We start from the raw sequence: 13235 nt of genomic DNA, 5'->3' as shown, positions 1-13235 counted from the left end.
GAAATTGCTGATCGAGACTGGCTGACTTGTCAGCATTGAATGAAGAACACCTTCTTCGTCGGGTGTTGAGTCTTCAATGCGCACTTGAAGGGTCTCAGCCGTGTCCGCGCTCAACCACTCAGGCGGGAGGAATTCCTCGAGAAACCGGATGATGCAGTCGAACAAGCCCTCGGTCATTGTTCCGGACGTTCTTTGGCTCAATGCTAAAACACCCAGCAACTTCAAATCGACTTCCGACTACGAGCAGAAGAGTATCATTGCTGTCCGAGCTCAACATTATTCAGCAAAAAAGCGGGTGGAGCAAGCTTCGTCACTGTTTGAGCTGCAAAAATATGGTCCACAGCTTCTGCCTGAACGATCCTCTGATGGGCGGGTAAGTGCAATCCAGCCTTGCATGTCCACAAAACTTAGATTGCCGATGCAGAACCCTTTTGAATCACAGGGAAAAGTACCGTCAGAAACCAGCCAGATAGAGGATACAGACAAGCACCATGTTCTTGAGGGAAAGAGGCGCAGACTCTTCCATCGCAAAGCCATCAAGAGGCCCCTTCAGCCACAACAACGTGCACGCTCGACGAGAGCCATCGGGGTTTTGTCCGTCGGCAAGGGCAGGTCACTGTCAATGCTTCTCCAGGGAGGAAGCAGCGACCCATTTTCTTCGACACCTATTCCTCTATCCGCACTGAGGTATAGTGTAATATCAACAATCCAACCAATATCTTTGAGGACAATTTGGGCAGATGAAGTTGGGACACCAAATGCGGTCAGAGTCTTAATACCTGCACAGAAGAGAGTTTACAAGACGTACTTGAACCACGAAGCCGTGATGCATGCTCTTTTTGCGTACTGCTGGTCAGTCATGGGTCGTCTGCATCCTCATAAGAAGGACCTATATTACCGCTACGCACTTGACCATGAAGTCCGGGGCATCCGTGGATTGCAGCCACTTGTCGTATCGGAATCCAACAAAAGTGAGGAGCTTGATGTTGCTGTGCGGGTCGTCCTATTATTTTGCTGTGCATCCGTGTTCAGATCGCGCCTTGATGCACTCTTTTTGCACCTGCACGGATTGAAGCAGCTCATCCAGTCCATGGGAGGGGTTGACAGGCTTCACTGGATAAGAAAAGAAATCATCATCTATCTTGTTGTCAGGGCGGCTGCGACTACACGTACACGTACCGTTCTCGACCCTTCAAGCTGGGATCCTGGGTGGTGGTGGGATAGAGATCATTGTGACCAGCCGAGAGATCTAGTGACTAATCAAGAAGACTCCAGCCACTTGGCCCCTGGTCTTTCATCGCCAAAACCGGACGACTTCTCCTGTATCTTCATGACCTTACGTGAACTGGTGGAGGTGGAGAATCTCAAGAAGCGGATGGCTGACGACCGCCTAGCACAAATCAATAGGCTATTCCGCTGGTCCCAGCTTCGGCGACAAGCAGTCAGAGCTCGAATCTTGAACTATTGGTGTGATCTAACAGAACCCACGAAAGCTGTCGAACCTTGCCCGGGCAGTGCGACTCCTACGACGGTTCACCATGCCTCGATCAAAATGTGTCTTTGTCTGGCTCTGCAGCTATTCATTGCTTTCGGTCTAGAAGCATCACTCCTGCGGCAATCTTGGCTCTCCACGATACAAGTGTGGCACGTTATGCTACTGAGATGCGTGCGCAAGCTTGAATTTGACCTTGACAAGATTGATCAGTCCCATCCGGGGGCATTGGACCTCTTGTGGGTCTGCGGCATAGGAGCTTATGTGGAGCAGGTGTCCCTGACCCATGTCCTTCGAAACAAGCCTACATTTTGGATGCTGTATACTGCTGACCAAGTAGACGTTCGATGGTTTTCCGTTCGATTCGGAATTCTGGCCCGGAGCTTTGGCTATAGACAGTATCAAGATGTGGCTCTGCTCTTCGAAAAACGCTACGTCCACATCTCATCGCTGCAGGATCCAGCCCTGAGCAAGATATTCGAATTCGACTGTTGAGAAAATCTTTCAGGGCGATGAAAGTCATGAAGTCGGCCTCGCGACTCGATCGTGGCAACCACGGCCCGCTTAGAACAAAGTGAGAGTCCTTACTTACGACATTGGGCGCCCAGTGTCTTGACTGAAAAAATAACGATCAGAAATCCGCACTGATGTCGATCCATGGCCCGACGTCTGAGTTTGGGTATGAAGCCCCTGGCCAATTGCGGAATGAAGTCAAATCTCGCGACAGGCCGATGTGCTATCTAGCCCGGCCTTTGCCCTTCAAAAGAAGAACATCTCGATTTCAGCGTCTTTTCTTCTAGTACTATTTGGTGCAAGATTATGCGCCGACAAGTTAATGTCGAAGGGTGCGCAACAGCTGGAATTGCGCTTTGTGGTATTTGTGGATTGTCGCCAGAATATTAGCTGGTCTGAGGTTCGCGTGGCATGGGTATTTTGTCAACGCCACTCATCCAGACGGTACTTAACTTGAAATGACTAAAGTCTGAACCTGTGTCGGGCCGAATCTCGCTTCATCGAACGGAGCACTCTCGAAGATCATCGGGTATCTCCGATCAAGAGCCCGGGCCGAAGTATTTTTAAGCACATCGATGTGCAGTGCAAGCTCACGATCTCAATGCTTGCCAACTTCCAGCTGATCAATGCCGTCGACTTCGTCCACGAACTCCAGATCATCGAAGGCTTTGTCAGCGTCTGCTTTGATGAGTTCGACCATCCCCTGCACAAGTTAGATACAAATCTCATGACATGCGGTCAATGCAAACCTCAGGCATGACCGGCTTGCCATAATTATCTTTGACATATCGGAAAGGCATCTCTGTGAATTCATGCTCATCCACCTTCAGCTCCGGAAAGTCGACATAAGGGATCTTATCGAGGGAAACTGTCATAGAGTATCAACACAGAGATCTGGCGCGCATTTTGTCAACCTCCCTACTTTGGTCAAGGATAACCATCCGCGTAACTCTGACGGCTGTGTCTGTAGTCATCTGTACAGGACCAAGGCGGCGGCCGGAAAAGCCCTTCTTTCGCAACTCGCTGGTGCGATCTAGGACCATTAGATAACCTTCAACAGAAACGACAACAAGTGGCGAGCTACCTCGGGGAGGGTCATCTCCTATAAGCGATTGTTAGGGACATTGCCCATGCATGATGTGATTGCTACATACCTAAAATGCCACCAAATACGAAGACATCAAATTCCGCGGCATCGGCAGGATGCATTTCCTGCTTGGCGGCTGGATCGAGCAGACAAATCTTGTCCTTCTTACTCGAGAAATACGTCTCAATGCTTTCAGACCTAGCCTCTGCGCCCAGCGTTACTAGATCCCTCAGATCCCGTGAGTCGAGGAGGGATTGAGGAAGAGAAGATAGGATGAAGTGGCAGCCAGCTTGTCGTGATTCTTGTGCGATGGTCTTATACTCCAGGGCGGACCAAGGGCCAAGTTCAGGGTCGAGATGCTCGACGACGAAGGTGTAGTTGTTGTGGGACATGACTTCCGTGTCACGCCTACTAAGACAAGGACGTCGATAGGCGAAGTCGAAGCCACTTGGAAATTGACTCTACCAACAGAAAAAGAAAAAAAAACATGATTGATGGCCTCGTGCTGGCATGGGGCACGTGACAGGGCTCGGGGCTGGTGGGGTTATCTCGGGGAAGGTTTACGCGGTCTTGGCACTGCTGCAGCCAAAGACTAACCGAAGCTGCCAAGGCGACATGATTGGCAGCGGCCTTTCATCATCATCCGCTACACTTTGTCTCGACTGTTGTAGTGCGCACCCTTGACACACACCAAGCACGCACCCTCTCACTGCGCACCCTGGCGCAACTCGATCCCAAGTGTCAGCTCCAGAACTCCAACTCGTCGACCGAGCCGGTGCACTCTTTCCGCATTTCCCCAGACAAGTCGCTCCTCTCTATCTGGAAACTCAGTCCACGGCAACTTGTCCACAGAACCCCACCTTCACCCACCCATACAAACTACTAGCGACTTCTTTTCCTGCTCACCAACCCAAACCCAACTGCAGTCCTCCTCTATTGGCAAACCTGTGACACTTTCCACACGCCTTCCCCTAACAACTTTTTTGCTCGTGCGAGGCTACGGAAGCATAAGCCGTCACCCTGTCCATCGCATTGCTTGCCATCCCTCTCCGCTGAAACGACGACAAGGACGCTCGGACCCCGTCGATAGACGGAGGACCCCTCCCGCATCATCCCTCTGACTGCTACCACCGACAATATCTGTCTCTGCAACCTCCTGTCTCCTCTCCTCGAATACCTCTTCCCACCTTGTACCTTCCCCAAATCCTTTTTCGGCGAGAACAAAGAAGGAGTTTGAGTGATCGCACCCTCTTGCTGGCACTTGGATTGGCAGGGGTCGCTCCCTTCCCACCAGATACCCATAACAACTGTCAACATCCTCCGCAGTCCAGAATTAGAGGAGCAACACATACACGAAGGGACTCCCATCATGAATCCACATCAGAAAAATAAGATTGACATCAGCGTAGGGCACACCACACTCGTTCCAGATCGTGGGGGTCAATGAGACTGACAATACGCTTCTATTAGAAACTGTCGGCAGACGAGCAACGTCTGTTCAGACTCTATGGCAAACTTCCCAACAAGAAAGATCTCCTACAGAACAAGTTGAAGGTAACCCGTTCTCTGGCTGGGGTTTCCTGCCCCCGATTAGGAACAACATTCTGATCGAAACCTGTCTGTAGGAACGCAAGTACTTCGACTCTGGTGACTACGCGCTCTCTAAAGCGGGCAAGGCCTCCGATACGGGCGTTACCACAATCGGTACCGAACATCCCAAGGCCGAGGAGATCCCGCACATGTCTCCGCTCACCCATACCCTTTCACGCTCTGACTCTATTGCCTCAGGGACACCTGGCGGCCTTGCTACTTCTCCGGACGGTTTGGGCCATGCTGCGCAACTGTCCCCGGTTGGCGGCGGAGGGCCAGGCGGTATCCATAGGGGCCTTATCAATGGGATCCCCGGCGGCGGTTTGCCTGGTGCGACAAGCAGGAGCCCAGTCAAGGAGAGCAGCTTTTTGGCGAGAAGTGCGAGTATGGATGAAAATGACGGAAATCAGCAACAACGAAAGGGAAATATCATGGAGGGAAGTATCAGTCCGCCAGTGCAGAAAGCAGGGATTCCGATTCGGAGATGATGTGCTAGTGTGCATGCACATCATGTTTTGGAACAAAATCTTGTCGCGAAAGTGGTTGAGCACAAAAAGCTCGCTGCGGAGACTCGGTGTTGAACGATGAGCGCGATACGGCGAGAAAAATTTGTGATAGTGAGGGACGATAACGACATCCACGACACTGCGCTGCATAGAAGGACCAGAAGACATCGGCGTCACTCACTCCGCCGATCGATGGATCGACCAGGGTCAGAGTACGGCTTCGATCATCCCTTGACACACTGAGTATGAGAACACTGCCCCCAATTTGACATGGCAGCCAAGGAGGCGAAGCGCAACGCCGACATAAGTCCCCAACAGTCCTTACGGAACCCCGGGTCTTTTTCTACTTTGTGTTCGTGCTAGCTTTACCTACGATTACAAGCCCCGACGGTCAAGTCTATGTACGGGATCATCGTCCTTGTTATCGGCATGGAACTGGGAGGATGGATGAAAGAAAATTGCGCCACAGGGGAATAATATTTTTGCCAAAAAAAAAAAAGGAAAAAGAGAAGCCAAAAAGCCAAAAACAAAATAAGACAGGACAACGCAAGGATAAGAACTGAGTAACTATCTGTAAGGATGGGAGGATGCTAGTCCCTGGCACAATGACTTGACTTGTGTACTCTTCCTTTTTCTCAAGAGCATTTTCTGTTTCTATCAAATTTACGATTCATTCTTTCCCCTTCCGACTATTCCTCGCTCGGGATAAACTGTACTTGTGTTCTTGTGTGCCTCGATGGACTGTGGTATTATAGGTACTAGGTAACCGACCACCTCTAAATGCGAGTATCGAAGTACGTCATGGCTCTTAGTCACCATCGCCCCCATCACCATGAAGAGGTACATTGTGTAGGCTGCAAATTACTGCTCTCATCTCTGGGCTTGCCCGCCGATTGAGTGAGGTTGATCTCATGGCTTTATTGATATAGTTTCGTATTGCTAGATTATGTTTGCAGAGGTATGAATCGCTGTTAGCTACTATTCTCGATCGTCCAACAACCCATCCAATTGCCGGGTTCTGCTTCTGCCTGCCAATCCAACATCAAGGACAGCATTCCATTTAGCCAAGGACGATAGATATTCCCTATTCCTTCAAGTCGGATCTCCTTTGATCGAGTTCCCGTTGCGCCGTGTTCGTTCTCCATCTCTTGTTTCATCCCGGGGTACCCTCCTTCCTCGAGAGGATCTTGAACTGCTCGGGCGGCCAAAATCCTCCCGGAGTGAAAATTCAGAAGGCCATCATTTGATCAGCGACTGCATGGGCTCCTCCTCGTGGGATGCTCTCTGCGTTGGTTTTCCCCCGGGGCCGTGTTATTCCCCATCATTTTGCAGACAGACTTTTCACCCTCCCACATCTCGTCCTTCTTTCAGAGTGTACCCGATGCCGTGGCCAACGCGTCAGCGATTTGTGGCGATCCATAGAGTTGTCCAGTTGGGTTTTGGAAGTGAGCTGGGTAGTCGATTGTCACGGATTGAGCATTGGCTCCTGAATATCTGGCCGATCTATCCGGGCCCCATTTTCGCCTTTAACCCAGGCTGTCACAGCGTGCTCGGCACTTCGCATGATTTTCGTATATTGTTCCTCGTGACGATTTTGCAAAGTCGATCGAACTCTTTCCCACCCTGCCTTATTCAATCAACCTTCCAATGTTCACCATTCATATCGTCTTCTTTGCCTAACCACAACTCGATAGCATAGAGGGACATGGTCCCAACCAAATTGACCCATTTCCATAGATTGCCATTCATCACTGGTTGACCGTTGCCGCTCCACCAAGCACCAATGGTTTCCGTCAGACCCGGGGCATAACCACCCATAGTTGTGGCGAAGTGCTGCATGAGGAGGCTTGTGTAAACGGCGATGAGAATACTGGGTGAGAACCACGAGAGAAAAGCCAAAAATTGGTTCGCTGCATTGGAATCTTCCAGAGACGGCTCGATACTCAGCCCGCTGGCACCACTTTCGTTGATCGCTGGAATGATGCGCGTGGAAGAGTAGAAGACAAACAGTCGGTAACCCAGAGAGATGAGCACCGATGGTGTGACCGCTTTGAAAGCTGCTGCAATGAAGTCAAGCGCGTTAACTAGGGCCCGTGGAAGGGATGACAGTGCATCCATAAGAGCTGTGTAAGAAGACATGATGATCGGTGGGAAGGGTGGAAAATCGGGGGCCGAGCTTGCCATGCCAGCTTCTGCGTGTGGAATGTTGGGCTTGTAGTCTGTGAAGATTTGATATATGCACAGGACGATGTAGGCGAAGAGCAGAGACGATTCAGTTGCCGTGCCACGACCAGAAACCACTCCATAGCCGCAGAGAAATATAGCCGACGCAATGGCAATGCCAATGAGAGTGGAGTCGAGGTTTGAGATGTCTGGAAACTGCAGGACTCGCCAGAGGAAATAGACCGAGCTTGACACGACTCCGGCCGAAGCAGCAAGCAGGGCAAGAAGCCAGGCATCGCTCCATTCACTCCTGTTGACCAACCATCGAGAGAATTGCCCGATGGCTTGAATGACTAGGAGACTGCAGAAACCCTCGAGAAGCTGAAAAATTGGCGACGACCATCGCAACATGACATCCCATCCACCGAGTGTCACATTCTCCAGCAGACCTTCTCTTCCAAAAATGGACAGCCAAAGCGACGAGCTGGGTTTGAGAAAATCCTTGCTTGTGCGGAATGTTCTTTCCACCCAGCCCGAGCTATTGTCTGCATCGACTGAGAATCTTCCGAGAGCCCAGATGCACAGGATCGGCAAGACGAGCAACTGGAGTCCCCGCAGGATGTCGACTATGGTCCTCCTAAAACCTGGCTCATCCCGCGTCGAGATTCGTAGCAGCGACAGGAAGAAGTAGAAGGATGCGATGGAGAGGGAGAAGGCAAGGCCAGCATCGCGTCCGCCGACGTCAAACGTGAGAGGAATTAATACGATAATGAGCGTGAGGAAGAGGAGGGCGGAAAGGGCGCGGAAGAACATTTGGTCGGCTTGGGGGGGGGAGAGCAGTGGGAGGAGGGGTTCGGCGATGAGAAGGAGGAGTCGAAGCGCAGTTACGACGCCGTCACTTCCACTGGCGTAGACCGCGTCTATGGACTGTTGATCGGTCGGTCTGCTTTGATGCCTTGCGGCGCTGCTCGTTCCGTTAGATGGGGTTTGAGGGATCCGTGGTCGTGTCGAGGTCTGGATTTTCACATGTCATTCCGGATAGCAATAGAGAGGAGATTTTGCTCTGGCTGTGGTGATGACCAGGGACCAGTGGCGGTTCGAGAGGTTTGATGTGAAGAGGAGAGAAGAGAAGATGAGGGAGAGGAGTTGAGGTGGAAAGAGGATGTCGCGTGCACTACGCGGGCTCGATTTCCAAGGAATCAAAGCGCAGCGCAAGGCAACGCAGCGCAACCAAGAAAGATGCGAAGAGAGAGTTGAGCGAGTCCACGTCAGGTGCCAGGGCAAGCGACGACGGGCACCGGGGTTGGAAATAGGCCTCTTTGATACCAGGTATTTTGCTGGTTGTATCTTGAAAAGGCAAAAAGGCTCTGCAGTCTGGTGAAATTATTTCTACAACTCGGCCCTCCTTTTGAGCAATTCCTCTCACCGCAAGATCCAGATTGGTCGTTATTCTCGCACTTGGGTATCTTCTATTAACTAATTCAACCCCACTGTGATCTGGATTCCGGGCTCTGGCTGTGGCGGTAACGCCCAACGCAGTTAGGTTCGGGCTCGGTTGATCCCCGCCTCAGACCTTCCACCTCTTCATACGGGCTGCTTGTCGTAGGAGTATGTACGAGTACTTGTATGAGAGAACAGCTGGAGCGGTCCGTCGATGCGCGGTGTGACTGTGGCAGCAAAGTAAATGGAAAAGATGAGGACAGATTGCGTCTTGGAGGGAAGCCAGCCAGCAGCGCAGGCCGGCGCCACCTGCGCCCATCGCATGATTGTTCGGATAATTCCACTCGGACCTCGGTGGAACAATAATCCGGGACAATGTTCCCCAGATTTTTTGGACTGAGATCAAATGCTGTTCATGCCTTCAACAGCCCATCCACGAACACTGAGACCGACACTGACCTCTTCCTCTCCCCACTCCGAACCTTGTATGCTGCGGAGGCTCATTATAATGGCTGCCGAAACTGCTACAAAGCGGATCAAGCCCGACCCCCTCATCATCGGCACCCACAATGGCCACTTCCATGCCGACGAAGCCCTGGCGGTCTATATGCTTCGTCTCCTTCCCGAGTATGCCTCTGCCGCTCTCGTACGCACTCGAGATCCCGCCCTCCTAGAGACCTGCCACACTGTTGTTGATGTCGGCGGCGAGTATGACGCCTCCAAGAACCGCTATGACCATCATCAACGTTCATTCAGCACCGCATTTCCCGACCACAAGATCAAACTGTCCTCTGCTGGCCTGGTGTACATGCATTTTGGCAAGGCCATCATTGCCCAACACACCAAGCTCCCGATCGATCACCCGGACGTCGAGTTGCTCTACCGCAAACTGTACGATGACTTCATTGAGGCGGTTGATGCGAACGACAACGGAGTATCTAAATATGATGGCTCGCTACTGGAACAGGCAGGCATTGAGCAGAGGTTCAAGGACAGTGGATTAACACTCGCGAGTTTGGTCAATGACTTGAACCACGAAGACCCCTTGACCTTGGGTGCGCCCTCACGGTCCACTGAAGATCAGCCCCAAGCTGAGGAGGACTATAGATTTACACAGGCATCGACTCTTATGGGTACCGTTTTCTTGCGCAAACTCCACGGCGCGGCTACTGCCTGGCTTCCTGCACGCGCCATTGTCAAAGAAGCGTTTGAGTCCCGCACCAAAGAACATGCCTCCGGTCAACTTTTGGTCCTGCCACGCGCTGGTGTTCCTTGGAAAGAGCACCTTTACAATATTGAGGATGAAAACAAACTGCCTGCGCAGAAGAAGATTCTCTACGTGATCTATCCCGAAAAGGAGGAGCCTGGGTCCAAATGGAGAATCCAGGCGGTCAGCAAAGACTTTTCAAGCTTTGAAAATCGAAAAAGCTTACCAGAGCCGTGGCGTGGCGTGAGGGATGAAGAGCTAGATGCTCTATTGGGCGATGCTGTTGAGAATGGCGCAGTCTTTGTTCATGCGAGTGGCTTCATCGGAGGTCACAAGACAGAGGCTGGTGTCAGGGCCATGGCTGGCTTGGCTCTGGCTGGGTGATCAATCATGCTCTATGTTGTTGGGTCCAATCAGATGCACACGAACAGAAACCGTGATTTCCATGACAGAACCGGTCACCCGGATCCCAAAGTTGCGAAACAGATGATTGACAGCTTGCCTCACCCTCAAAAAAGGGACGAAGTGTTGCTCCAAGCTGCCAGATGACGCTTTGGTCGGCATGATTGCCAAAAGCACATACGCCGCTGGTCCCAGGTCAGCCTATTGAACGCTGCTTTCTGACTTGCGCATTTCCTGGTTTTACCGCTTCAAGGCCGCGCCCTTCTGATGAGGGCGTTTCTCCCCATGCTAACCAGAGTAGATGGACGATCTTAAGGGATTTCTGAAACATTGGACTTTGATGAGAGGTCGCGTCTCTCCAAGTCTCAAAACGGGAGGAGGCGCATCTACGATCGTGGAAAGTCTCCAAGATGAGCCACGAAAAATGAGGAGGATTGCAGCAGAGGTGTGAATGGGATGAAGTCAAAGTGGTGAGCTTTGATAGCATTGCGTCGGAATTGCTGGCTTGGATGCAGGCGTTGGTGGAGGCAGTCGGCACAATGTTGTGAACAGCCGCTTTTGAAGCAGATAGAAACAGGCCAAAATACCAAATTGAAGCAGCAGCTCTTGCTGACTTGACGTCCGGGATACAGCCCTCTTCAATGCAATAGGACATGGTGCGCCTCCGCTGCAGGACAAGAGCTAAGCCTTCAAGGCGGAGAGGACGGAGGATATACGGAGGAGTATTCCACTGGTTCTCCAACTTGTAACAAGTAAAGTGACGGCGAGTGCCGAGGCCGTAGTTTGCACTCTTTTGCATGTGCCAGAGCTCTCCGATTTATATCCGGGCCTCTAACTAACTAACTGGCCACTTCCATGGTCTCAATGTGAATCGACAGGTACGTCTTCTGAAGCCAAGAAGTCATTTAAATATATTTGATTGCCTATTTCTCGTCCTCATCTCGCCCGCATCTCGTCCCCAGTTCTGAATATCGTGGGCACCACATTCCGGAGGAGATGATGGCAGGCTCAGCTCACGGCGACATCCCTCTCACGACAATCTCGTTTTCTCAACGCCCAAACGGCACTGTCGCAACGGTGACCGTCTCGAACCCGAGGAAGCTAAACAGCTTAAACACAACTGTCCTCGATGCCTTTCTCTCTTGTGTCCCTCCACTCGCTCAAAGATCGGATCTGCGTTGCGTAATTGTGACCGGAGGACTTTGTTCGGTTGGTCAGCAGGCATTTATTGGAGGCGCCGACATCTCGGAGATGAAGGACTTTTCCAACGCCGAAGCTGGCCGGACGTTTATTAACAAGCTCCATTTGGCTTGCAAAGCGCTGCGGAACCTGCCCGTCCCGGTTATTGCTCGTGTCAATGGGCATGCTCTTGGGGGAGGCCTGGTCGTGATGGCCTCGGCGGACTTGCGCATCGCTACGTCGGACGCTCGTTTTGGGATGCCTGAAGTGCAACGAGGTGTGCCCAGCACAATTGAAGCGGCGATGCTACCTGCGCAGATTGGCGCCGCGAGGGCTCGGAGGCTTCTGCTCCTGGGCGACACGATCTCAGCCCAGGAGGCGGAATCTTGGGGCCTGGTCGACAAGGTCGTCCAAGCTGATCAGCTGGACGAAGCCGTGGAAGAATGGGTAGACAGGCTGCTAAAGAACGGACCCCGTGCCCTGCGCATCCAGAAAAAGCTTTTTGCGATGTGGGAACAGGTTCCACTGCGAGAAGCAATCGAGGCAGGAGTATGGGAATTCGGTACACCTTTCGAGGCGGAAGGTTTCGAGGCAGAGGGCAGGAGGATGATGAATGAATTTCAGATGCAGAACAGACAGAGGAAAAGTAGGCTCTGAACGGGAAATCTTACCCATCTCCTACCTGGAATAATGAAAACATTAAGATCGATAGCTCAATATTTCGATAGGGAGCTGCGTGGGTACTCTCTATAATCTACTTTTTGGGTGCGATTAGCCAGAGAACTCTGCTAGTCTCTCGCCTTGATTCCCACCAACGATAGATGATCGTCGGCACTGATTTCTAGTCCTAATATAATTATTCTGATAGTTAGGAGTGTGTCGAAAGCTACGTCGAAGCTGTGTCTAGCTTGACCTAACACGAACGTCGACCTGCTCAGTGCCGGGATCGACTGAGACGAAAGTTATGGGGACAAAGAATCACTCCAATATACCGACGGCAGCGGTAGTAGAGAAAGGACTGCGAAGGGGATACGATTACTGTTGCTTTCCGGGGTGAGACCCAGCTTCCTGGCTTCGAGGTATTTCTTTAGCAAAAGCCTATAGCAAGGGAAGGGTAATCGTCGATACGAGCATCGTGAACATCCCCAAGAACCGACTGCCAGCCGTGCCTGTTCGGGAAACCCGAGGAGATTAGGCCGGCTAGCCAATGTCGCTCCTAGCCAACTTCGCTGATACCGACGCTCATGTAGGGAAATGTCGTCAGGGTCTGCGGGGGGGACTATTGCTCTGGCTGGGAAGCTGAGACGTTACCGATGATTAGAGTCCCTACAAAAGGCCACGGCAGAGTTGTGGGACGCACCGTTGTGGTGAGGTCTGGCCGTGACACGTCAGCGAGCTTGAAGAGACAAAAGCACGACTCTTTGCTGAATACATTGCGCTGTGCCATTTGGGCTGCAAAGAAACCAGGAAACAAGCGAAACCATGCCACTGACCATAACAACTCCAATCCTGCTCTGGTTCCTCTCGATTAGAAGGAACGATGGCTTTTCGAGTGGGTCAAAAATCTGCTCTGAGCAGGTTAAAGTGTGGGGCCCGGCCTGCGAAAAGTGGGTCTTGGTTAAAACAGCCCCCGAATACTGGGTACCCCATGGGCTA

General features: G+C 51.8%; 6 protein-coding genes across 6 annotated transcripts; 4 read left to right on the top strand and 2 right to left on the bottom strand.

Moving 5' to 3' along the window:
* Nucleotides 1–151: 151 nt before the first annotated feature.
* On the top strand, nt 152–1987 carry A1O5_01610 (uncharacterized protein; the record flags this gene model as incomplete). The annotated part of the gene is made up of 1 exon (XM_007742226.1): nt 152–1987. The coding sequence occupies one exon, from the start codon at nt 152–154 to the stop codon at nt 1985–1987; it is 1836 nt and encodes a 611-aa protein (XP_007740416.1).
* A 616-nt stretch (nt 1988–2603) lies between these two features.
* On the bottom strand, nt 2604–3484 carry A1O5_01609 (carboxypeptidase D; the record flags this gene model as incomplete). The annotated part of the gene is made up of 5 exons (XM_007742225.1): nt 2604–2708; nt 2755–2873; nt 2928–3038; nt 3090–3107; nt 3160–3484. The coding sequence occupies 5 exons, from the start codon at nt 3482–3484 to the stop codon at nt 2604–2606; spliced, it is 678 nt and encodes a 225-aa protein (XP_007740415.1).
* Nucleotides 3485–4461: 977 nt separating this feature from the next.
* On the top strand, nt 4462–5170 carry A1O5_01608 (uncharacterized protein; the record flags this gene model as incomplete). Its single annotated transcript, XM_007742224.1, has 3 exons — nt 4462–4497; nt 4563–4646; nt 4718–5170. 3 exons carry the CDS (start codon nt 4462–4464, stop codon nt 5168–5170), a joined length of 573 nt encoding a protein of 190 aa, XP_007740414.1.
* A 1650-nt stretch (nt 5171–6820) lies between these two features.
* Nucleotides 6821–8164, bottom strand: A1O5_01607 (uncharacterized protein; the record flags this gene model as incomplete). The annotated part of the gene is made up of 1 exon (XM_007742223.1): nt 6821–8164. The coding sequence occupies one exon, from the start codon at nt 8162–8164 to the stop codon at nt 6821–6823; it is 1344 nt and encodes a 447-aa protein (XP_007740413.1).
* A 1135-nt stretch (nt 8165–9299) lies between these two features.
* A1O5_01606 (uncharacterized protein) lies at nt 9300–10382 on the top strand (the record flags this gene model as incomplete). The annotated part of the gene is made up of 1 exon (XM_007742222.1): nt 9300–10382. The coding sequence occupies one exon, from the start codon at nt 9300–9302 to the stop codon at nt 10380–10382; it is 1083 nt and encodes a 360-aa protein (XP_007740412.1).
* A 1017-nt stretch (nt 10383–11399) lies between these two features.
* On the top strand, nt 11400–12236 carry A1O5_01605 (uncharacterized protein; the record flags this gene model as incomplete). Its single annotated transcript, XM_007742221.1, has 1 exon — nt 11400–12236. One exon carries the CDS (start codon nt 11400–11402, stop codon nt 12234–12236), a length of 837 nt encoding a protein of 278 aa, XP_007740411.1.
* Nucleotides 12237–13235: the final 999 nt, after the last annotated feature.

This window comes from Cladophialophora psammophila (assembly GCF_000585535.1).
Source record: "Cladophialophora psammophila CBS 110553 chromosome Unknown aczJe-supercont1.2, whole genome shotgun sequence".
NCBI lineage: Eukaryota > Fungi > Ascomycota > Eurotiomycetes > Chaetothyriales > Herpotrichiellaceae > Cladophialophora > Cladophialophora psammophila.
Note: the sequence above shows the minus strand (reverse complement) of the source record. Positions and strands in the feature narration are given on the sequence as shown.